This window comes from Molothrus aeneus, chromosome 4 (genome assembly GCF_037042795.1).
Source record: "Molothrus aeneus isolate 106 chromosome 4, BPBGC_Maene_1.0, whole genome shotgun sequence".
Classification (NCBI taxonomy): Eukaryota; Metazoa; Chordata; class Aves; order Passeriformes; family Icteridae; genus Molothrus; species Molothrus aeneus.
The window spans coordinates 73,836,081-73,861,623 of NC_089649.1; the positions used below are offsets into that span (position 1 = coordinate 73,836,081).

Sequence of the window (25,543 nt, forward strand, 5' to 3'; positions counted from 1 at the left end):
CAGACACTGGAGGGAGTCAAAAAAGCAGATGGTCTTTTCTGTCCTTCCCCTTCTGGTTCCTACCCGAAGGGAAGACAAGTTACGTTAGAGACAGAGACTTCCTTTGGGAAGTATTGGAGAAGTCCTTCAAGGTCATGACAGCAGTTTCTGTTTTGATAGTACAGCAGAATCCAAAATTACTGTATGGGCACTGGAACTGATCCTCCCCTTCTATAAACCAGGTTTGCGTCTTCCTCACTCTCCCAAGCCATGGAGGAGTGCTGCCTGACCTATGTCAAATGCTGCAGACCATCACACCAGTCCCCTCTGTGCCACCTGGTGCCACACAGCCTCATCTGAGCATGGCTGACCCTGCCTTTGCCAGGAGCAGCAATGCAGCCACAAGCCTTGGGCTGAGCACATCCCAGGAGCCAGCCTGGGTGTGTCCAGCCTGCTTTAGTGAGGAAGAGCAATAAATAACACGGGCTTGGTCTGCTCCTGGTACTGAGGCACAGCACCACTGAGCCCTGATGAGCTAATTTATTGGCATATATGTAGCAATACCATCTTCCTGCCATGCTTTGGACTCTCCAAATGGACAACACAGCATTTTGTGTTGGTGAAGGAACTCTGAAGACAATTTACAAAAGCTTGGAAAAAGCCAGGACAGAAACAGTGGGAGTCCTGGGGAAATGGTGGCAGTGAACTAGGGCCAACTGCTGGGATATATGTGGGCTGACTACATGTCAAAACACCCACACAGAGCCATTTATAGCTCCAGGAAGGTGTAGGCACAGTTAAACCATATTCAAGGAGCAGAGGCCAGGGTCTCTGTAACATAGGGCTACTGTTAACTTTGGAGGGCAGAAATGAGATAGAGAGCTGGGAAAGAAAGGATTTGAAAATATTTTTGTTCTCCAAGAAGGAAAAATCAACCACCAGGAACTGGTCAAGTTTCTGTCTCTTATAATCCTGCTACCAGGCTGATCCTGTCATAGAACCATGGAATGATTTGGGTTCGAAAGGACCTCAAAGCTCATCTGGTTCCACCCCTCTGCCATGGGCAGAGAGACACCTTCCACTGTCCCAGTAACTCAGAGCTCCATCCAGCCTGGCCCTGAACGCTTCCAGGGACGGGGCATCCACGCCTTCTCTGGGCCCCCCAGAAGAAGGAGACTGTGTGTAGCAGGCTCCATGGAGTTGGCTATGGCCCCATGGCGGGCGGAGACTTAACAGTAGGGATTGCTGAGTCATGATGAGACAGCAAAATAAGCTCCTGTCTTCCGCCTCTCAGACCCTAGCTTATCTCTGTAACCCCATAGGTCACTTTTCCCCTAACCCTTACTATTGGACAAGTCTGGATCCCTCTGTATCCTATAAAAAGGGGCTGTTTTAGCCCATTCGACAGAAGAAGAGCTGTTGCTGGAACCCTTCACCGACCCCCCAATAAACCATCACTGTGGAACGCCAGGACCTCTCCTTCTCCACTCTCTCTCGTCTGCTTCTACCCCTAGCCCTCTGGCGCTTTTGGCAAGCACAAGCTGAAATCCTAGGAGAGCTGATAATCACTAAAGAGCTGAAATCCACTTAGCTTGCCAAAGGTAGCCACGGCTTCGAGCAGCGTGGGTATTCGGGCACTCTGTCTCAAGAGGGACTGAGTTATCTGGATAGGACTGCCTTGCTTGGGGATAAGCCTATCTGAGGAGCAGGAGTCCTTCAACTGCGGGAGTCCCGGGCCATTTCCCGCAGGGCTGCTCCGCGGCGCTGACCGTCCTTCCCCTTCCCTTGCAGCAGGCATGGCAGCGGCCGCGGGCCCCAGCAGGGACTGCCTGCAGGCGGGCGAGGCGTGCACCACCGACCCCGTGTGCAGCGCCAAGTTCCGCACGCTGCGCCAGTGCATCGCGGGCAACGGCGCCAACAAGCTGGGCCCCGACGCCAAGAGCCAGTGCCGCAGCACCGTCAGCGCCCTGCTCTCCAGCCAGCTCTACGGCTGCAAGTGCAAGCGCGGCATGAAGAAGGAGAAGCACTGCCTCAGTGTCTACTGGAGCATCCACCACACACTGATGGAAGGTCAGTGGGACGGGGCACTCCTTTCTGATCATCTTCCTAAAAGGCAATTGCTCACGGGCCGTTCTACAGAGCTCTGAGGTTGCTGCAGAACACCCCAGTACGATCCTGTTCTGTCTCAAGACGTGCTGATCTTGCAGGGAGCAGCATGAAGCTGTGTTGGAGGGGGTTAGGTTGGATATCAGGAAAGGCTCTTCCCCCAGAGGGTGCTCAGACACTGCCCAGGCTCCCCAGGGAATGGGCACGGTCCAAAGGCTGCCAGAGCTCCAGGAGCATTTGAATAACACTCTCAGGCACAGGGTGGGATTGTTGAGGTGTCTGGTAGGGCCAGCAATTGGAGTTGAGGGTCCCTGTGGGGCCATCAAGAGATTTGATGATCCTATTGATCCCTATGGTATTGACATTTCAGAGAAAGCACTACTGAAAACCTGAGATTCCTCCTTCCTTTTTTTTTTAACCCAACCTCTCTTTTATGACATTCCCAATATACATTGAGATCTTTTGCTGTGGAAATGCACAGCGTATTTTGTATCTAAGTATGTTAACCAAGACCATAAACACTGTAGATTTTATAGAAACACAACATAAAGCCCAGACATTGAGGAAAAACAGCATGAGCTTCAAAAAAATCACTCTTAGAATGTCTCAAGTGCACCAGTGTCTTTGTGTTAGTGAAGATTTGGGGCTGGTGACATCAAGCTGGAACTTAAAGTGTTCCCAGAGCCAGTATTCAATAAGTTTGGATTTTGACGTTTTTTAAGAGTCACCATAAAATTGCACCTCAGTGACCATAATTCTTCCTTGTCAGGCTGGTGAGTATTTTATGCACCATGAAAATTAAAATGGGGAATAAAACAGACCCTTCCAGCCATGGGCTGTGAAGTAGATTAATAAAACACTGCTGGCTGAAACCTGAAAGGAAAAGTGCAGGGGTGAAACCACAGGCCAAAAGGCCAAGCAAAACAAAGAGCATGGACTCTGCAGTGCACAGGCTTGCCAGGATGGAAACTGGTTGATCAAATTCCTGGGAAGCTTCCAGGTGCCACAGCTTGCAGGGTGCTGAGCATGGTGCTATGAACTGACCTGAGCAAATACAAGATCTGAGCACAGTCCAGTATCTCGCCTTTCCCATAATTATTTGCCAAATTTGTTTCCATTGAAGGGGAGTCTGGGGAAGAGGTGGTAATCCAATTTCTCCATTCATCTCAGTGGGTGGTGTCACAGCTCCTTCCTTCCCAGCTGACCTTCATGGCTCAAACTTGGAAACGGGTCACCTGTGACACAGCTGTGTAGGGCAGTGCTGTCTTGAGGGTTTCCAGCTCTGGGACACACGATGGTTTATGTTGGAAGGGACCTGAAAGACCCTGAAAGTTCCAAGCCCCTGCCATGGGCAGGGAGAGACACCTTCCTCTAGAAGGAAGAGAAGAGAGAGGCTGGCAATGAGTGCTGAGAGCAGGCAGGGGCCAGCTCTGGGTCTCCAGATGCAGAATAGCAGTTGGGTGCTGGATGGACTCCCTGCCCAGTGCCTTGGGACTTCCACCTTGGGAATGACCGGGAGAGGGCTGTTCTTGGAGGCTGACAACAGCTCTACTCCACTTCTCCCTGTCATGTCCTGAGCCCCACACTTTTTCAAACAACTGACTTCATTTGCAATGCAGATTCGCACACCAAACTTTTTATTTCCTTGCCTTAATTTCCCCAGAGAGATACATTTCGTAGCAGTCCCATGTTTCAGAGTCCTTACACATGTTTAATTGACTGAGAAAGGAAGCCAATCCACACGGTCCATGTAGAGCTTTGTTCTCAATCAGACATACCCAGGAGGCTGCAAAAAGCTTCCTAGAAGCCCTCTTGCAAAAACAATTGTGGAAGTGCGTGCTCAGGGAATTTACAAAGCACACTATTTACTCAGCTTCTCTTGAGCACACCGTGTTTAGCCACCTTCCCACTTAGAGACACAATAACATGATGACAACCCGATAACAACTCTCTGATAAGGTGCTTTATCATCAGGACATAAAACTGCTATGCTGGAAAATACAAATGGGCCCCTCTCTAGTCAGTAACGATACAAGATATTTCAATGAAGGTGTAAAGCTGCCTTGTAATGTGCTGTGGTGATTGCACAGGGCTGTGGACACTGGGTGCCATTTCTTGCTGCCTCTGGCTGCAGCTGGAGGTCAGCCCATGCCCAGCACATGGGGTTGGATAGTCCTTTTATCCCAGCCAGTACACCTGCTGCTGCTGTCCACATCCATCTAAATGTCTAATAAAAAAACCAACGGATACTGAGCTGTTTGCTTCAGTAATATTCCATGGTATCCATCAGGATGATGGGGCATTACAGACCATTGCACAAATGAAAGCGAAGCACCAGTTGAATAAAATCAGGCTCCCAGAGACTTAAAAACAACGAGAGGAAGTTTCTGCAGGAGCTGTGGGTCATTAGCTTTGTGCTAAGTGAGAAAAGGCTGTTGGCAAGGAGAAAGGGAGAGGTGACAGTAAAGATGGAGTGTGTCATCACCCACATAATCCTGTGCACAGCCCTGTCTGTGTCCTAAAAAGAGGTGAGGACCTTTAACCCGGGGAGGGACATAGAAGAAACTGCAATAATGGTGTGTGTAGGGAGCTGGTGATTTGAGCTCTGCCCGTGAGCAGAAGCCTGTGCTACAGTCTGGTATCCTCTCTGGCAATCCCTGCCGTGTGCCCCAGAGCTTGAGCTACAGAACTCAACAGTTCCGACAGGCTGCCCCACTCCAAAATAGAGATACATTTTTAAAGCCAGTTCCATTCTATTCCCTTCTCCAAGGATGTGTCCACACACCTGTTCCTATGGCTCTGAGTGTCCATTTACTGGTGGCCTTTAGAGCACAGTCCCCTTGCACCCACCAAACAGTATTTCACTGCAGATGTGGAACCTTGTGCATTTTAGCCTTCCCTCAGGAGCCTCATCTGCCTTCTCACCAGCTTCTCTCTTCCCCCCAGGCATGAATGTCCTGGAGAGCTCCCCTTACGAGCCATTCATCAGGGGCTTTGATTACGTCCGGCTGGCCTCCATCACTGCAGGTAGGTGGGTGGGAAATGCTCTGACACCTCTGTGCAGACAGAGAGGGCCCTGGCTGGGGGGTCAAGGGCTGCAGACAGGGATGTCCTTTGTGCTCCTTGTGAGCATTGCATGCTTCAGGTCTAGCAGTTGTTTTTTCTAAGGAGGTGCCTCTGATTCCTTTGCTAAACTGTTACATGTTCTGGGAAAAGCTGCTTGTGATTTTTGTCTTTGGGCTGTTTCATGTCTGTACCAGAAGGACTGGGACTTAGGAATGTGGTACAAAAACCCCTTCCAATGACCCATTCTCCATAGCAGGTGGATGATCTGTTCCATGCAGACAGGAGCTGCTTGGGCATTGTTAGGTTTGAGAGGGTGCTTCCACGTCAGTCAAGGATCAAACTCTGCAGGAAAAAGAGGTCAATAACTCAACCTGTGTGTTGATCCCAGCCACAGCCTTTAACCACGTGCCCTGAGGGCAACCTCAGGACCCAGAGCCGTGTTCTGCTGTACCTCTAACCCTGTTAATGGCTGAGCAGAGCAGCCTGACACCTTTTAACTCCCCGAGGGCTCAGCAGTTCAAAGGTCAGTGTGGCCACCAATAACCCATCCATCACCAAGGGCACAGCTGCCACCACAACCATCCTGTGCTCCACAGCTTTGGGAAGCTTTCCAAGAGTGGGTATTTTACCAAACTACCTGTCTGGGAGCAGGTAATGTGCTCCTCCTGTGTCTCTGGCAGATGTGCCCAAACAGCTTTTCCAAATGAGTGCCTTGCTCTGGGGGGGACATCCACAGCTGGAGTGCACCCAGGCGAGGAAGGAGCAGCATGTCCCTGCAGCTGGACAATGTCTGCAGTCCCCACCATGGCCAGGCACTTGCTGGGTGAAAATGTCCTGCAGCAAATTAACCCATCAGCCTGGAAAAGGGGAGCAGAGAGGATGGGAGGTGCTCCCTGACCTCGCTCTTACTGACTCCACCTGGCAGATTGGTGCATGGACAGGGAATTTTTTTGCTGGATCATGGTTTTCTTTACTGGAATTTTTCCCCTTCTGCTGAATTCCAGAAAGCTTCAGAGCATGGGGAAAACAAGGGATGGGGATTTTATGCAGGGTTAACACACTCTCAGGTTTTTAAAGCAAATTGAAATAGGTTGTGCAGCAAAGCAAATGGGCCCAGAGCAGCAGGGATTCTTCAGAGGACTTGGCATCCACTTAGGGACATGGAATTTCTTGGCCTTTTTGTCCTTATTCATACTAATCAATATCTTCTATTACATAAATTACAACCTGCTGCCCTCTGCCTGTCCAGTGTCCAGGGTCATATGGTCAACATTGCCAAAGGACCCTCTTTCAAATCTATCAAAAAAAAATCCCAAGAACTTGTTGAAACATAAGACACCCTTGTGACCATAGGCCAATTGAACAACAGGTATATTAAACTAAATTTTATATAAACAATATATGGCCACTACTAAAACTGTACAAATGGAACCATATCCCTCCACTCTAATCGTAGCAGTGATTTAAAAAGCACATCTGCTGGTGTTGCGTGGGAAGAGGAGAAAATCCAACATGTTCCCTGTGATTTATTGGCTGAATGGGTAATGAAACCCTTCCAAGTAACTGTTTCCTACACGTTAGCTGGCAGCTTCCCAGCATAAACCGACGCTCTGACAATATTCATCTCTGGGCAGTTTTAAAGGTAACTATTTAGCGAAGGGATCACAACAAGCAAAACTTTCACCCACCATAAAATAACTGAAAAACTTGGAATTTGACTTCCAGCTCACTGTAAGCAAAAGGGGGCAAAAGGAAGGAAAAAATAAATGGTGGGAGAAGGAGCATCTGATAAAGTCAGGGAAATAAAGGAGGGCAGCCAGCTTTGAAGGGCTCGGGGGGATTGTCAATGTTTTAACACTTGTCAGCAGTGACTGTCTGGTTTTAACTCCCAATCAAAGATAGGGCTTGACTCTGCATTGGAAATTTATCATTCTGGGGATTTTTCCTCAATGGAAAAATCTTTCTGTGCTGGGAAGAAAGTCCTTCTGGTGTGCTGCTGGTCATGATTTTAATTCAAAGAGGTGAAAAGCAGCTTCAAATTAATTTTCTCTCTCAAGCTTGAAGGACCCTTGTTTTATCTGTCCAATCAGACACATTCTCTGCTGTTCCCACTGACTCCTGCCATGGACCCTGTAGCATTTTTCCCCTCTATAAAACAGAGTCCCATCCACCTTTGAAGCAGCCCTACAACCAGTGTTAGACAAATGCCTTTTCCTCTTCCTTTTCCCTATTTTTACAGAGAAGGCTGTTGGCACATAAACTTAAGAGATTCCTCCTTTCCCACTGAAGACACAGTTTCTCTCATCCATCACTACAGTTTTTGCTTTATTTTCCTGACCTTTCCCCTTACTGCAGGTTTCCTCTGCCTTCCCTGCATCCAACAGCACATCTCTGCTCTCCCACCCAGACTAGGACATTCTTTCTCCTCTTGTTTAGGAGGGTGGACGTGCAGAGTGATTTTGCTGATGTAAGTGAGGGGTGACCCTGCAAAGGGTGTGGGGAGAGACCCACGTGCATCACATGCAGGCAGCATCAGGTTGTGCCCAGGGGCACGAGGCTGGATGGTACCTCTGATCCCACCCTGTGAAGACACTGTCACTTCTGGGGACAGGGTGATACTGGCTCAGAATGGTCTAGATGGGGCACGCTGCGACCCAGACAGGTCTCGCTTAGCTGGGCAGATCCTGGGCTGAACAAACAGAGCTGCTCCAAAGCCAGACATGACCTTTCAGAGGCCAGGAGAAACTCTCTGTCCAGGGCAGTGAGGCTGAGGTGCCAGGAATCAGTGCAGACCACCCATGTAGCAGAGACTCAGTCTTTGATCTTGAGCAACTTGCAGAAACAAGAAGGTCCATTAGTGGAGGTCCCAACACTCAATGGATCCACTCATGGCCTTAAGTCGATGCACTTTCTAATGCCTGCTGTCTTCCAGGTCTCAGGCTGGTTAATCTGCATTAGTAAAGTGTTACCAGATGCCCAGATTAAAGCAAAACTCATTTTATTAAAGATACAAGCTTGGTGAAGTGAGCTCTGGGGGTGCAGTCTGGTATGTGACTGTGGCAGTTCTTGGGAAAAGACGAATGTGGAAAGGGAATTTGGTCCTACCAGGACCCGCAGAGCAAACTTGCACTTCAGCCTGGCCATGGAGCGGGTGTGGTGTCACCGGGTGGCCATGGATGGGAGCAGGGGTATGAAGGCCTCAGGGGCGGTGCTGCTGGTGGGGAGGTCAGCTCAGAGCCACCTCACCGTGTCCCACCACCCCGCAGGGTCTGAGAACGAGGTGACACAGGTGAACCGGTGCCTGGACGCCGCCAAGGCCTGCAATGTGGACGAGATGTGCCAGCGGCTGCGCACGGAGTACGTGTCCTTCTGCATCCGCCGCCTGGCGCGGGCCGACACCTGCAACCGCTCCAAGTGCCACAAGGCCCTGCGCAAGTTCTTCGACCGCGTGCCCCCCGAGTACACCCACGAGCTGCTCTTCTGCCCCTGCGAGGACACGGCCTGCGCCGAGCGCCGGCGCCAGACCATCGTCCCCGCCTGCTCGTACGAGTCCAAGGACAAGCCCAACTGCCTGGCGCCTCTGGACTCCTGCCGGGACAACTACGTCTGCAGGTGAGGCTCACGCGCGGGGCTGTCCCCACGCCAGGCTGAGCCCTCCCTTGGCCAGGGCCTGGTGACAGCCCTGAGCCACCGCCGGTGCTCCTGGGGCCCTGTCCCACACGGCCGTGACAGGCCGTGCCACGCCGGGCCATGTCCCTGTATCCCACAGAACCTGTTCACAGACAGAAGGGGATGGGAGATGATCACCCTGAAACTCTTTAGACATTTTCTGTGGATTTTTTGCTTTGGTTCTAGAGAAAGACCTGTTATGGGCACAGTTCCAGGAAGGTGCAGGCTAAGCAGGAGTATGGGGGAGAGGTCCTTACAGCCACTTTCACCAATCCATCTCCCTCACTGCTCCTCTTCCCCAGCCCAGAGCATCCTCAAGGAGCACCCAAGGTATCCTGACAGCCACAGGCACTTGTGAAGGCCTTAAAACCATGTTTGTTTGTTTGCTTGTTTAATTAGAAAAATTAATCTATATACGTAAAAAATACACCCTTCTACTGTGAGGCTGAGTGTTGGAGAGACCTTATAGCACCTTCTAATACCTAAAAGGAGCCTACAGGAGAGCAGGAGACTTTGGACAAGAGGAAGGAGTGACAGGACAAGGGGGAATGGCTGAAAACTGAAGGACATTAGATTTAGATGAGATATTGGGAAGGAATTCCTGGCTGTGAGGGTGTGAGGCCCTGGCACAGGGTGCCCAGAGCAGCTGTGGCTGCCCCTGGATCCCTGGCAGTGCCCAAGGCCAGGCTGGACATTGAGGCTTTGAGTCGCCTGGGACAGTGGAATGTGTCCCTGCCATGCCACGGGGTGGAATGAGATGATTTTTAGGTCTCTTCCAACCCAAACCATTTGTGATTCTGTGATTCTATGTTTTGGTGATTGCACCAGGAGTCTCAGAGTCCCGGTGTCATTCCAGATCCACTGCACAGTCTGTGGCCAGCCTGGTTTGCTCCTCTGTTTCCATCCAGCCCAAATCACACACACACAGACCCATCCCATGTGCACACTGACAGCAGAACCCCTTCAGCGCTTTTCCTTCATCTGCACTGTTTCCCTCTCCCTGTTGCTCAAAAAGTCTTTGATATTCCAGAAGGTTAATGCACACAGAGCTCTCGGGAGCAGAGCCCAGCTGGCAGTGAGAGATGTAAGGCAAAAGCAGCACCACGGGGGCCCAGCCCAGTGCCCTGTGTGCAGCTGGGCCGTGAGCAGACACCTGGGGAAGAGCGCAAGAACAAGTGTAGGACACACCTCCCTGTATTGTCTCAGTCTCTAATTGCTGTGGGGTTTGAGACTTCCTGAGCTGAACTTCCAGCAGCCATCCCCTACCAGCACAGCACCTTTTAATTACAATAAAAAGTGAGAGCAGCAGCATCCTCTTGGAAGCATGAAAGTACAAATACCCTCAGCACTCTGCACCCCAGAAACATGGAGGCAGGAGAAGGACTGAACTGTACAGAAGCAGACTCTGAGAGATGCAATGCCCCTGGGCTGACCAGACCCTGCTCAGATGTTGTCCCCTGGCTACCCAGGGAATCCCAAATGGACGGGTTCTGCCCTCTCCCTAACATGACAAGAGGGCCCAGTGAGGAGGAAGAGGTTCAAAGGGGAGAGTGCTACTCCCCAGGAGACTGGAAACTATTTCCTGCAAGCAGCACAGCTATTAATTATCTGGTCCCTTGATCTCTGAATATATAATATAAAATATCCTCTAGAGACACAGAGGGAGCAAGAGGTTGACATGTGACCTGGTCAAAGCCAGTGGTGCAGAATCCACAAGGAGAGCCAAGAATAAATCATAAAGAAGTGGAGTGAAGCACTCCAAGTCTCACTCTGTTGCTCCTGCACAGCTCTAGCCCTTTGAACTTCCCAGCTCAGAGGGGTGGGTTCTACTAATATGGATTATATCAAATCTGCAGTCACTACCTCCCTTCTCTAAATCTCCAAACAATGCAGCAAGTTTTGGGAAAGAAGATTTTGCCTGTCCATGTTACAGGAGGAAAGGGTTGATAAGGGGCAAACATGGGAACAAAGATGAGAAAAAAAAGAAAGGTGTAGGGGAGAAGTGGGCTGGAAAGTGCAAACTGGAATGCTGACACTGACCAGGAGCAAGATCAATGTGTCTGGAAGAGAGAGGATGTCTGGGAGGAGCAACATGCTCAGTTTTTCTGAGATTGCCCAGGCAGGGTAAACATTTGAGGTTCTCAGTTCTCAGCTCAGACAGTGCAGGTTGTCACCTAGAGAACCCCCCCTTCAGGTGTTGTCAGTGCTTGAGTTTCTGAAGCAGCTCAGATGCCACATGAAATCCCTTCCTGCCTGGCCACAAAATGAATGTTGAGATGGGTCTGGGTCTCCAGCTGTTGCTGTGTCCTGCCTGAAAGCCCTGTGTTGATGCCCCAGATATCCTACAATCTCCAACACCACCATGTGCCAAGAGCTGACTCATGCCTAAAGAGTTTGGTGGCACATCCCTGGTTGGCAGAATGATTTGCCTGCTCCACAGGCTCCAGAGAGTCCTTCTCCTGAGAATGGACATCTGCAGCAGCCCTGGCCATGGGTAGGACATTTCATGTCTGAACCTCTGGACGTTTCCTTTGATCTGAGGTGATCTCAGCTGTATTTAGAGTCTTTAGAGAAAGAAACTGGACGAGAGCAATTCATCCAATCAGACTAAAAATGAAAGCTGGGGTCTTTAGGCAAAGTTATTACCCAAAAGATAGAAAATGGCAACACAGATTGATTTCCTTCCTGGCAACAGCTCTCTCCTCAAAAGCCAACCTCACACAACAGAAAGCAAACATTTCTTCCAACACTGGACTTACCTTGCAGTCCTGAAGGAAGCTTGTAAAACACTGACTGCAGAAACCTCCTCCTGGGTTTGTTGGGGTAGGCAGGAGATTGTAAAAGGACACCTGTTCCAACTGTTTGAAGAACACCTACAGCAGCATTTTGCAAACGTGCTCCCCTCTGTGACCACCGTGAGTGTGCTGTTACATCCCCTTTCCCACAGTTGTGGTACCATGTCCCGTTTGTGCTCTGGCTCCATCAGGTCACGCTACGCAGAGTTCCAGTTCAACTGCCAGCCGTCCCCACAGGCTGCCAGTGGCTGCCGCAGGGACAGCTACGCCGCCTGCCTGCTGGCCTACACCGGCATCATCGGTGAGTGCTTCTCTCTCCTCTGGGGGAAACCTCTCCCTTGGGAGGGAAACCTCTCCTCTGGAAGGGAAACCTCTCCCCTGGGAGGGAAACCTCTCCTCTGGGAGGGAAACCTCTTCTCTGGTAGGGAAACCTCTCCTCTGGGAGGGAAACCTCTCCTCTGGAAGGGAAACCTCTCCCCTGGGAGGGAAACCTCTCCTCTGGGAGGGAAACATCTCCCTTGGGAGGGAAACCTCTCCCCTGGGAGGGAAACCTCTCCTCTGGGAGGGAAACCTCTCCCCTGGGTGGGAAACCTCTCCTCTGGGAGAGAAACCTCTTCTCCGGTAGGGAAACCTCTCCCTTGGGAGGGAAACCTCTCCTCTGGGAGAGAAACCTCTTCTCCGGGAGGGAAACATCTCCTCTGGGAGGGAAACCTCTCCTCTGGGAGGGAAATGTCTTCTCTGGGTGGGAAATGTCTCTTCCAGGTGGGAAACCTCTCTTGGGTGGGAAGCATTTCCTCTGAGTAGGAAATGTCTCCTCTGGTTGGGAAACCTCTCCTCTGTGTGGGAAATGTCTCCTCTGGGTGGAAATGTCTCCTCTTACTCTGGCTATGAGGACAGTAAGGTGGAGAGCTGAGCTCTCTGGGACATCACAGAGTCATGGAATGGTTTAGGCTGGAAGGGACCTGGAAAGCCCATCTCATTCCAACCCTCTGCCATGGGCAGGGACACCTTTCAGCAGGCCAGGTTGCTCCAAGCCACATCCAACCTGGTGCTGGTCTTTCTCCCTTCAGTGACATGACTAAGCCATGGGTATGGGGTAACTTTAGGATGTCTGCAGTGGAGGGAAAAAAAACATGGGCTACTGACAGATGCGAGCTTCTCTCTCTGGTGGAAATAGATGGGCTGTCCCAGGGTGTCTGCTCTGCCAGGGATTCCCTGATGCCATCACCAGTGATGCCACTGGAAATCACCATGCACTGCCATTCTGCCAGCTTCAAAGGGTATCAGATGGGGGTTTCAGATGCTGCAGAGCCCAGCTGGCAGCAGTTGGCATGGGCACAGACAAGAGTCCAAAGAGAAGTGCCAGTGGCCTTTGGGCCAGATCTGTCCTGACAGATGAGACAGACTGGCATTTTTGGGCCAACATTTCATTCCATTTTAATCCTTCATTCTGGAGACTGAGATTGGCTTTTACAATGACAGCATAAAAACCTTTATACACATTCACATGCAGTTTTTGAATGCTCAGCCTGGAGAATAAAGGGCTTCAAGAAGACCTTAGAGCCCCCCCAGGGCCTAAAGTGGCTCCAAGAGAGTTGGAGAGGGACTTAGGGCAGGAGCCTGGAGTGCAAGGACCAGGGGAATGGCTTCCCACTGCCAGAGGGCAGGATCAGATGGGATATTGGGAAGGAATTCCTGGCTGGCAGGGTGCTGAGGCCCTGGCACAGGGTGCCCAGAGCAGCTGGGGCTGCCCCTGGATCCCTGGCAGTGCCCAAGGCCAGGCTGGACACTGGGGTTGGAGCACCTGGGACAGTGGGAGGTGTCCCTGCCATGGCAGGGGTGGCACTGGATGGGATTTAAGGTGCCTTCCAACCCAAACCATTCCATTAGTCTCTGAATGTTATTAGGGAACCTGAATTCCCAGAAACTTCTAATTCCTGGACTGATAGCACTTTTTAATTGACCAAAGGCTTTGGTGATGGTGATGTGACCAAAAGGGTTGTGAGTGCTCCTCTTCTCTCCCCTGGGTGCAAACCAGACCCATGGCATCAGCACCTGAAGAGTTTTGCTGCTGTCATGGAGGGGCTTGGCTGAGGCAGAGTCACCCAGGAGAGCAGCCCAAGGGGAGGTCACCGCCCCTTCCTGGGGTCCCTGCCCTGCAGTAACTCTTGTCCGTCTGTCCCGGCAGGCAGTCCCATCACCCCCAACTACATCGACAACTCGACGTCCAGCATCGCTCCCTGGTGCACCTGCAACGCCAGCGGGAACCGGCAGGACGAGTGCCAGAGCTTCCTGCACCTCTTCACCAACAACATCTGCCTCCGTAAGCGCTACTGCTGCACCCTGGGGGCCTTTTGTGCGCGGGGACAGGGAGATGCCGTGTGCTCTGGGGTCTGTGGGCATCCAGCTCCCTGTGTTACCAGCCAAGGAGGTCTGCAGAGCCTCAGGCGTCCTTTCGGGGGATGCAGAAAAAGAGGCTGGGAAAGGGAGGCTTCCCCCTGCCCTGACAAGCCTTTTCTCCATCTTTCCCACACCAAGAGAACGCCATTCAGGCCTTTGGCAATGGGACTCACCTGAACACAGCCGTGGCCCCATCCATCCCCCCCACCACACAGATGTACAAGCAGGACAGAAATGCCAACAGAGCTGTGGCCACCCTCAGAGAGAACAGCTTGGAGCACCTCCAGCCTACCAAGGTAGGAGAGGGCAGGCCTGGCCCGGGGAGATGATCGGCCATGTCTGTGCCTCCTGCAGCCTCCTCACCTCAACTCCTTCCACCTGTGTCACATGCAGGCACCCAACCTACCCTCTATCTCCTGGAGGCCTGATGTCCCTTCCCTTCCCTTCCCTTCCCTTCCCTTCATTCAGAGATATGTTTCATTTGAAGTACTGGGAAATCCATGGGGTTTTCACCCAGGATCACTGGCTTGGTTCCTCACCATCCTTCAGAGCATCAGTTCAGCTTCAGACAAGCATTTCAACTTCTCAGGACACAAGTTCCTCCCTTATTAGATGAGGATTCTAGAGGTTATAATGCAGAGGTTTAAGGTTTGCTAAGCATTGGAAAATTTGAAAGGAAAGGTTCTGTTCATCAGTAAATTGTTACTATCAAAATAATATTAAATTGAAATTATTTTAAAACAAATAACATATTCATTTACTGAAATGGCTGTGATAGACATTAAATATTTTATTTTAAAGTAGAACAAGATGACCTTGACTTGCCACACTAAAGTAATTTTCAGATTCAATTATTTTCCTATTGAATAATTAACAGTGACCCTGATTTGCTGAACGTTCAGGTTACGGAGGCTGTCAGTTTTAACTAGACTCCAAGGACTGAGCTTTGCACTGAGCTGACTGATACCTTCAGAACTTCCAAGTGTGGGTTATTTTAAGGCTAATCACTGTTTCTTTTGCTGGGAAAACACCCAATTCACCTCTCTGCACCCTGTTTTCACAGAGCGGCTGTGGCCGCAGCTCTCTTCACAGGGAGCAGCAGGCACAACCTGCCCAGGATTTCTCCTGGGGAAGGCAGTGAGAAAGCTCAGAAAAAGAAGAGAAAACAATTCTTATCTCTATTTGCTGCTCCTGTTGTTTGGCACACGGGGAATGTGTTATGGAGTTTGTTTACCCAAAGTGATTTGTTAATTGGACACTGGTGAAGGTTGTTTTGATTGATTGACCAATTATGTCAAAGCTGTGTCGTGACTGTCTGTAAGGAGTCATGGGTTTTTCTTTAGTATAGTTTAGTATTAGTTTAGCATAGTATAGTATGTAGTATATATATAGTATATATATAGTATGTACTAATATAATTTAGTGTAGCTTAATAAAGCAATTGTTCAGCCTTCTGAATCATGGAGCCACTGCACGTTATTCCCCAGCTGGAATGGGGGTCATCCTGCATCAATCAGCAGCAGGTTGGGAGGTGGAGAAAAGTGGCCTCAGGTTCCCTCACTGCTCTCCAGGGCACTGGTGGCACTGTTGCAGGGCACAGGGACACCTTCACCAGGCCAAAAGCTTGGCACCCAACAGACCCGGAGGCTTTCCCTCCAGCTGGTGCTCCCCAGATCTTAGAAAATCCAAGTAGTGGCCTTAGGTCCAGACCTAGCACTGGGAACTTCATCCTGGAAGTGAAGGAGAAGCTGTGAGCTGTCTGTGACCAGGACAGTATTCCCAACAGCAAGTGGGAAGCTGGAAAAAGCAGCTGAAGTGGGGGATGGCCCTGCCACATCTCCAACCTCCTTGTGGCAGCAGCACATCCCTCCTCTGGGCTGTGAGTGCTGCTGGAGCGTGGTCCCTGCTGGAAACCAGAGATTTGGGTCTTGACTTTGGACTCAGCTTCAAATCCAGATCCTGTTCAATGTTTAATGAGGTTGGCAACTTGAGACCTAAGGGGGAAAGCTGGTGAAATGTCTCCCAGCACCATGGAGGTATATTCCAGACCCACCTTTAAGGTCACCAGGTCAAGCCACTGGCCAGCAGTGGCTCCATAAGATACGTGGATGGCCACTGACCTGAGAGGGCATCCAGGCACCCACCTCACTCAGACACCTCCAGCCAGTGTCCAAACAAGTGCTGTGCCCACAAATGGCTCTGCTGCTGTGGCACCACCTTCACCAACAGCTGAAGAGCCGTGCTGACCTCCAGGCCAGAGTTTGGGTGCTGAAATCAGCCCTGGCCCCTCTGCACATGCACACACTTTGGGCTGCGCAGCCCCTGAGCCCTAAATCCTCTGAGGCACCAAGGAGGGACACCAGTTTGGATAGAGACATGGAGCACCTCTCTTTTGAGGAAAAATAGAGAATTGGAATTGTTCAGCCTGGAGAAGAGAAGCTTCAGGGTGATCTAATTGTGGCCTTCCAGTGCCTGAAGGGGCTCCAAGCGAGCTGGAGAGGGACTGGAGACAAGGGCTGGAATGCTAGGACAAGGGGAATGGCTTCCCACTGCCAGAGGGCAGGGTTGGATGGGATATTGGGACTAAATTCTTGGCTGTGAGGGAGGGAAGGTCCTAGCACAGGGTGCCCAGAAAAGCTGTGGCTGCCCTGGGAAGCTGTTCCAGGCCAGGTTGGACAGGGCTTAGGGCAACCTGGGACAGTGGAAGGTGTCCCTGCCCATGGCAGGGGGTTGGAATTGGTTGGCACTTTAAGGTCCCTTCCAACCCAAACCATTTCATGATTGCATGATGAGGCACAGCTCTCACTCCACGCTCTCCTTTCTCTGTAGGTGGCTGGAGAGGAGAGGCTCCTGCGTGGCTCCACTCGTTTGTCCTCAGGCACCTCCAGCCCAGCAGCCCCTCCGTGCTGGGCAGCCTCTCTGCTGCAGATGTGGCTTCTCCTGGCCCCTGCTGTGCTGAGCCTCCCTGTGATGTGAGGAGGGCTGGCACACACCAGGAGAGACTCGATTTGTGTTGGTTTCTGTACTCAACAACCAGACCAGTAACTTTTTCAGGAGGAGAGCAGGGAGAAGGGAGGGGAAGGGAAGGCAAGGTGAGTTTTTGGGCATCCCTTCCTCCTCCTCATCTGTCTGCCGGTTTATTTGATTTTATATGATCAGCGTGGTTGACAACCAGCTCATTCCTGGTCCTGGCCACCTTTCCACACCACAGCTTGGTTGTTGTTTCTCCAGCTCTCTATGGATAGGGCTGAAGCCATGGACAATTCCCTTGGAAAAGATGAAGGAGAGAGGTGATCCAAGAAATGAGAGCTGCAAAGGAAATGCTTTTTCCTGCCCCAGCCAAGAGGGGAAAGCCTTTGATGGATGGATGACTGGATGACCTGTCAGGAGGTTTCCTGAAGCCCACACTGAGGGGCTCTTGACAGGACATGTGGAGTTCAGACTGCCTGCACAGTTGCTCAGGACCTGAAGGACAACACACCTGGTTCCTTCAGACTGAAGAAACCAGAAAACTGGTGGGAAGGTGGCTGGTTTTGTTCATTGGAGAGGAGCCTGAAGCACCTCTGGGGAGGACCAAGTGACCACACTCTGAACTGGCTGGCAGGGATTATCCACCCTCTCAAAACCATGGCCAGAGTGCAACCAGCATCCATGTCCCAGCTGTCAGCTCCCCTCGGGCCCTCCCTCTTAGGGAAACCTGTGTCCTGTATTGGTGGTATTCAGGAAGAAACACGTGTGTTCCATTTTGTTTATGGCTGAATTTTTGTGTCCCAACCCAAACACCTCTATCCACTGGTCCTGTTCAGTGTTTTGGGGCATTTTTGTCACATCCAAACAACCAGAGGCCAATATTGTCCCACTCCAGGCTACCCTTTCTCCATCAGGGGCCAATGTGTGAGCCCATGGGCAGGGTTTGATGTGAGCCCAACACATCCCACTCTCACCTGCTCATCCTCTGGTCTCACAGGCACGGGGTCTCCAGCCAAGGGATTTAATTTGTTTTCCTGGGAAGAGAAAGGACAGGAGAGGTTTGCTAGAAACCACCCTGAAGACAGAAATACCCAGCCAAGAAAGGCCGTGTCATGAATTATATCATGGGTAGGGACTGGATTGCTACAGTTTCCCGTCCTTGAAAAACTGGCAGAGGCAACCCCCTGTGTCCAGGTGAGCAGGCCAAGGCCTTTGCCTCTTGCCTGTTCCTGTTTTTCAGTGAGGATGGCATTTAAGCAAGGGCTGCTGAAGTGACCCTTTCTTCTGAGCCACAGCCAGAGCCCAGGGCAGGAAAGTGAGGATCAATGTCTCTGGTGTCTTGGGGCACCTTTGTCCAGGTGTGTGACCCTGGTCTGCCTGAGCACCCCATCTTTCCTCTAGGAGGTGAGCTGAGGAGTCCCAGTGCCCTCCTGGGGGGCTGAACCCCTTTACTAGAGCCAGGAAAGCAGATGATAAGGAAGAGTGAGAAGGTTTCCCAGGATAAATGCTTACCCAGGCTGAGTGCCATGGGAGGAAGAGCAATAGCCCCAGAATCCTCCTGAGTGTGTTTAGGCCTGGCCTTTGCAGCAGTCCATTTATTCCTTGGTTTGTGCTTCTCCAATAAATATCATTAATTCCTTGGCACTTGAATGCATGGAAAGGCTTAGGAAGCATCTGACACAGCAAAGTCCATTGCTTTTTATTCCCATTTCCTGCAAAACCTCTCCCATTGCTTATTGCTTCAGATTTTCTAAGAAACTGCAGCAAATTCCTTGGCTTTTGCTCTAACAAGAAACCACTCTGGTTTTCAGCTGAACACCTGTGGATGTGTCTGACATGAACAGAAATCCTTCTGCTGCTGTATCCTGTCCACAGTGCTGCTCCTTGAGGTGCTCAGGGCTGTAGCACCTGCTTTTCAGGGCTGTGCAAAGGAACACAGCAAGCTCCAAAGGCTTGTGTGCAGGGTGACAAGTCACACCCTGAGCCAAAGGCTGTGTGTGAGAACTTCGTGGCCAAGGGGCTCACTCTGACCAGGAAAGCAGAGCAGGAGGGAGAGCTGCAGGCAGGAAATCCTTTCAAAGTGACCCCACAGGGGCACAGAGCTGCTGTGAAGGTCTCCCCTTCAGCCAGGACAGCAGTGTCTCCCGAGAGGCCAAGTGACACAAAGCTTGTGTCCTCTCAGCTGCAGTGGAGAGGGATGAGACCCTGACTGCTCGGCCCTTCAAAGGCAAGGAACTACCTCAGTACCACGAGGTCACGCTGGGAATTGCATCCTTCTGCCCCTTTCCAGTCCTGTAGTCATGCTCGGCGTTTCACACATCAAACCAGTCTCCACCAGCTCTCCATCGTGCCCCGGCTCAGCATCTGCACAGGATGGGGATGCAAGTGTCAGCTGCTTCCCAGGAGCAGCCACTCCTGTGTCACTCACATGGCAGTGTCAGTGATGGTGAGGTGCCACTTTGCCATTTCCTTCTCATTCAGCAGAGAGAGTTTTTCTGGGTGGTCAGGATGCCTCACCTGTCCCTTCAGACTGGCATGCTGTAAAAAGAGGTGTGGAGAATCTACTCAAGAACTGGATGGGCCGGAGGAGACCTCCAGAGGTTGCCTCATCCCAGTACCATGTCCCACATCAGCACCTACTTTAGTGATTTCGGTGAGAGGCATCATCATCTCCCCAGGGTTTGCATCACAGGATCATGAAACGGCTCAGGTGGGACCTCGAAGCTCACCCTGTTCCAGCCCCCCTGCCATGAGCAGGGTCCCTTCCATTAGACCAGGCTTCCCAAGCCCATCCAGCCTGGCCTTGGACACCTCCAGGGCTGTCCTGCTTTAAAGGCTCTGCAGATGTTAGCTGTCTCACTGCAGATCCTCAGTTCCCATGTCCTGTCCTCCAAGCCCTGTCCTGGGCCAGGTCCTGCCCTCCTGGGGGTTCCTTGGGGTTCAGGGATTTTGGGATGAAATGAGTGAGGCACAGAGCAAGGAGCCTCTCACCCAGCAGGAAGGAGCTGGAGAGTGGGAATTAACAAAAAAAAAAAAAAAAGTTATCCCCAAACTTTCATGGCTTTGTTCTGATTATTTTACTCTTTTCACGAAAATTTAATGTTGATTCTCCCTCCAAGCCTGCTCATGAATCAAACTGTGCAAAAAATTATGACTTTTGAACCTTTCTGCTGGAGGAAGGAAATATGATGACTCTCCTCCCACCCACCAACATGCGTGCACAGACCACTGCTTTTTCCTTGTGAAAAGTCAGTAATTTTTTTGGATGAAATTCCATCTCTGCTGAATTCTGTGAAGTGAACCATGGATCTTCATTTTTAAGTCTCTTGATTAACCACAGAAGTCATAGCAGCTGCTTGTAAAGGCAAAAGACTGAGTGAGCCAAGAGACAGAAGGGGAGACAAGGAGACAATTTTTCTTTTAGGAATTACTCCATTCCTGACAACTTCCATAAGCACAAAGAAGAGTCATGGGAAAAATAAAGGAAAAAAAACCCCAGTTAAAGAACCAGCCAGACTTTCTGTAGCCACTGAACTCGACTCTTTTGGCTGCACAGCACTACTCCCAGTGGCTGGCAGCCCTGAGAGCCTGTGAAATATTGTGTGTGTACTTCTACCTGTCCTGTCACGTCAAGTCCAGCATTGTCCAGGCGGGAGCAGGAGCTGGGAGGGAGACCCGGGGCTGGGAGATGGTGCTGGGGCAGGAACCCCCTGTGTGCCCCTGCTCGAGGGGAGGGTGGTGGGTGCCAGCCCAAACTGGGGTCAAACTTGTACTTACCTTTTCTGTACATGTCAATATTCAAACATATCCATGAATAAAGCACACACGCATTTTCCTGACCCCTCACTCCTGCCTGACATGCCAGCTTGTCCTGGATGCTGCTGAGCTCTGCTCCTGCCCTGGAAGGGCAGCTGGGAGAAACTGAGCAATGTTCTCTGGGGGCTGGAAGAGTGGTGGGGCTCAGATGAGCCGTGCTTGGCTGGAATCATGGAATCCTAGAGTATCCTCAGCTGGGAGGGACCCACAGGGAGCATCCACCCACCCCTACCCCTGCTCAGACACCCCAAAATCCCACCCTGGGCATCTCTGGCAGCGCTGTCCAAACGCTCCTAGAGCTCTGGCAGCCCTGGGGCTGTGCCCATTCCCTGGGCAGTGCCAGCACCCTCTGGGGGAGGAAACTTTCCCTGAGCTCCAGCCTGAGCTGCCCTGGCCCAGCCCCAGCTGTTCACTCAGGTCTTGTCCCTGGTCCCAGAGAGCAGAGATCAGAGCTGCCCTCGGCAGGAGCTGCAGGCTCTGAGGGCTCCAAACCCCGCCTCAAACCCAGTTCCAGACCCAGCCCCAATCCCAGCTTCAATCCCAGCCCAAATCCCAGCCCCAGACCCAGCGCCAGTCCCGTGTCTCCCAGCAAGGAGGGGTGACAGGGGCAAACCAGCTCTGCTGGGATGGATGGAGAGCCACCAGTGCCATCAGGGAAGGAGACACGAGTCCCCACACCAGTCCTGGGGCTGTTTGTGCAGCCTGTGGGGCTGAAACGTGCACAGGTTTGGGAGAAATCTGAGCAGGTTTGGCTCAAAGCTGGGGCCAGCACAGGAGGAGGGAAGCAGTGCAAGATACAGCAGAGATGGGAATAATTGCACCTGCAGTCAGGGAACTGTGGAGCCACTGGTGCCAGGATGTCACCAGTGTGCCACAGAGTGGAAACAACTGGGAAGGGCTGGTGCTGCACCCTGTGCTGGGCACAGAGGAAGGGAGATGGAGGAGAAGGCAGGGTGGTGGGTCATGCCAGCCAGGAAGGCTCCTGCTCATGCCATGAACATCCGTGAGCTATTCTTGGCAACTTAAAAAAAACAAGGAAAATTGATTAGAGGTAAATGGAATGTTTTCTTGCCAATTCTGGGTAGGGGAAAAAAATTTGAAAATACAAGTACATAAATTTTTTATAAAAATAATGAGTAAAATTCAAGTCAGTTCTTAAAGTGAGTTCAAGGTTGAACACATAAATGTTGCACATCTTCCTCCCATAAATCATGTTTGCCTCCATGTGTGCATGGAGCAGCTGAGGATGCAGATGAGGAGCAGAACCTGAGGGATAGGGAAGGACTTGAACTCTCCTCAAAGCCTTTTCCCTCCCCACAGTGCCCAGGCTGCGCTTTGCTGACTCAAAGGACAATTCCTGTGGAGGTTCCAGCCAGCTGAACCTGGAACGTGCCCTGGAAGCCCTGCAGGGCTGAGGGGCTTTCCCTGGCCCTCGGCAAGCAGCTGCTCGAGCAAGGTCAGCAGCCAGAGCTGGGCTGGAGGAGCTGCAGGGGGACCTGGATTCAAGGAGCTCTCAGGAGTCCCCAGTGAGACTCCCCAGGCTCTGCACAGGGGCAGCACGTGGGGCTCTGGGATGGAGCAACTGGCTCCAAGAAAGCCTGGAAATCACCCTAAAGTTAGGGTGAGGAGATTCTGGAGCAGGAGAAGCACTATTAGCTGGAAGAAGCTCTGGCTGACCCTCAGTTCTTCCCTGTCTCTGGGTCTGGGTGTGGTTTTGGGGTTGCTGGCTGTGCCCACAACAAAGCTGAGCACCTCTCCCTCCCAGAGCCCCAGACATTAAACACTGGGGAAGGAGCACACGAACTGATTTTTCCACATTCCCAGAGAAAAGATCTCACCTTTTCTTACCTCACCTGTGTGGCCCCCAGGACAGGACAGAGCTTGGAGCAGCCTGCTCTAGTGGAAGGTGTCCCTGCCCATGGCAAGAGAGTGTTTAAAGTCCAGATGGTGTTTAAAGTCCCTTCCAGCCCAAAGCATTCCATGTGTCCACGACAAACCTGGGGCAGCACGGCAGGTTTGGAGGAGAGACCTGCAGACAGGACCCACAGTCCCCATCACACTGTGGCTGCAGACACAGCACGAGTAAAATCCTGCAGCTGAGGTTCAACTGCTGCAAGGGGATGTAGAAATCAGAAACAGCAATTTACCACACATTATCTCCAAGCAAGCAGTGCTAAAATGCTGATAGGGATGGAGACATCTTGCTTCGGTTATTAAAACACTGAAATTCTGCAAAAATAGTGGATGTTTGCCAGAGGGAAAAGCTGCAGAATTAGCTCTGACATGAAAAATGTTCAAGTCATTTCGTGGACTTTTTTCTAAGGGGAAGTGGAAATGATTTCTGGTGGGAGCAAGGATCCCATGGAATGTGTCAATGGAAATCCTGCCAGTCACTCTGTTGGAGGCACAGGCACGCTCTGTTGGTGGCTGCAGCCTGGAAGGCAGAGCTGATAAACAGCCAGCTGCAGGTGGGATGGATGGATGATGGATGCATGGATGCATGGATGGATGGATGGATACCCCAGGCATTTCCATGCTCTGCTCCAATTCCCCATCCAGACAGTACTTCATGGTCAGCCACCACAATCCAGACCTACCCAGTGAAATTCTGCTTCCAAACTGAATTCAGGGATCAGCAAGAGGACCAGGAGAGATTAAATCCCATCCTCCCATGGCATTGCTGGTCATCATGGCTGGGGGGAGATCAGAAACAGCCCCTGCCCTCACAGATTTGTGGAGCTGTACCTGGGCTTCTTGTCAGCAGCAGGGAAATAAAGAGGGGAAAGGTGCTGTCCTTCTTGCTAGAGCCAGAGTGGCCCAGTCAGTGGTTTTTTGGCTAAATTCCCTGCAGATGTGGTTTCTGAATTATTCATGTGGCCCAGGAACACAGAGAGGAGGGGGAAGGAAGGGCCTGATCCTGCAGCTGATCATAGATTCATGGAATAGTTTGAGTTGGAAGGGGCTGTAAAGACCATCTAATCCCACCCCTGCCATGGCAGGGACACCTCCCACTGTCCCAGGTGCTCCAGCCCCAGTGTCCATCCTGGCCTTGGGCACTGCCAGGGATCCAGGGGCAGCCCCAGCTGCTCTGGGCACCTGTGCCAGGGCCTTACACTGTCACAGGGGAGAATTTATTCCCAGTATCCCATCCATCCCTGCCCTGTGGCAGTTGGAAGCCATTCTCCCTTGTCCCAGCCCTATATGCCAATGAGAAACATCAATTCCAATGCAGTTTGTGCCCTGAGATCTTGTTCTTTGTTTATGGGGAAGATTTCTCTCTTCTGAGACATCTCTAGTGCAGATCCCAAATCCCAAGCTTGTCAATGAGTCTCAGGAGTCACCAAGGAGAAGAGGTGCCTGTAGGACATCATGTACCTTACCTCAGAGCTTCCATAGGGTGACAATGGTGTCCCAAAATCCTGTGGCCAAGGGTGTTGGGACTCTGACACAGTCTGGGGATGTGTTGCTGTTCCCAGCCACCCTGCAATGGGGAACATGAGGAGCTCAGCCCACCTCCAGTGATGCTGACACCTGGGTCCAGCTGCCTCATTACCAGCCAGAAAAATCCCCAGCAGGTGCTCTCACCTCATTAGAAAATCTGCCCCCACCTCATGCCTTTGGCAAGATCTCAGTGGTACCACTCTGTCCCTGCAATCCCTGCTTTGCTGCTTGATTAGTTCAGAAACCAAAAACCCCAGGGAGAAATTCAAGAATCTGCTAACTCTTTATTCCAAATGGCAATTGGCTATGGAACTCTGGCTCTTTTGTACAACTCTCTTCCTCCTCTCTTCCCATCAATGGGGAAAAGGAAATGTTGGTGTTTCTGCCATGCTGTAGATGATTTACCACCAACCAGCCATGTGGAACTACCCAAGAGCTGCCCCAAGCCCCACCTTTTCCTGGGGGTTTCTTCCACCCAGCCTCCACTCCAGGATTTCTGGGGAGTTAAATTTGGTTTCAAAAAGACTTAAAGTCCCTTCTTGCTGTGAGTGGTTGATATTTAAGGTTTGTGGAAAGAAAACTGGATCTCAAATTCCTCTCTGGCTCCTTACCCAAAAGCATTCATTAATGACAGCTGAAGACAAAGACCATCATCCTGGATGGACAAAAGCCTTGGAAAACCTCCATGTTCTCTTCTCTCCCAGCCTCTTTTCTTTGCTACAACACAAGAAAAACCAGAGCAGGGATGAAAAATGGCTCCAGCCCTCTGTGGTTTTTCCTGCTGTCCAAAATAAATTTAAAGCAGCTCTAAAACCACTACCCCCTGCCCATTTCATTTCAAGTCTGGACACCCCACGCTGTGCTGTCAGCCTGGCATCCCCTGCTCAGCTCTGCAGCAATTGCTGGAATTGGGCTCCTGCATCCCAGTTTAATGCCATGGAATGAAGCAGCACAACAGCCTTCGGAGGCGACTGTGGCTGAAACCCTCATGGCTCATAAATGTCAGGTTCAACTCTGCTTCATCCCAGCAGTGCTTAATTCCAAAGTTGGAGAGTGACATAAAAATAAATGGGGAGCAGCGGATTGCGTCCCGGCAGGGCTCGAGCGCGGCTGCCAGGGTGTCACAGATCAAGTGACAGCTTGAGACAAGCCCTGCCTCAGGCACAGGCTTTTGGCAGCAGCTCTGCTTAGGTGACCTGCACCTCAATCCCTCTGGCTCGAGAGATCCTAAGGCTGCTGATTAGGGCTATTATAAAATGTGTTATTTATTGAGCAGACAGGAGGTAACAGACAAAAGGCCT

At 51.3% G+C, this 25,543-nt stretch overlaps 1 protein-coding gene across 2 annotated transcripts in view; it reads left to right on the forward strand.

The window, feature by feature from the left end:
• LOC136555827 (GDNF family receptor alpha-4) overlaps positions 1-20,831 on the forward strand; it is a 76,520-nt gene extending 55,689 nt beyond the window's left edge. The window contains exons 2-8 of one of the 2 annotated variants that reach the window (XM_066548859.1): positions 1,771-2,049; positions 5,032-5,112; positions 8,418-8,763; positions 11,807-11,916; positions 13,804-13,938; positions 14,154-14,311; positions 16,845-20,831. In XM_066548859.1, the coding sequence (XP_066404956.1) occupies positions 1,771-2,049; positions 5,032-5,112; positions 8,418-8,763; positions 11,807-11,916; positions 13,804-13,938; positions 14,154-14,311; positions 16,845-16,991 (1,256 nt within the window). In that variant the 3' untranslated portion in view covers positions 16,992-20,831. The remainder of the gene's footprint in view (positions 1-1,770; positions 2,050-5,031; positions 5,113-8,417; positions 8,764-11,806; positions 11,917-13,803; positions 13,939-14,153; positions 14,312-16,844) is intronic. The other variant, XM_066548860.1, reaches the window with a different exon arrangement.
• Positions 20,832-25,543: the final 4,712 nt, after the last annotated feature.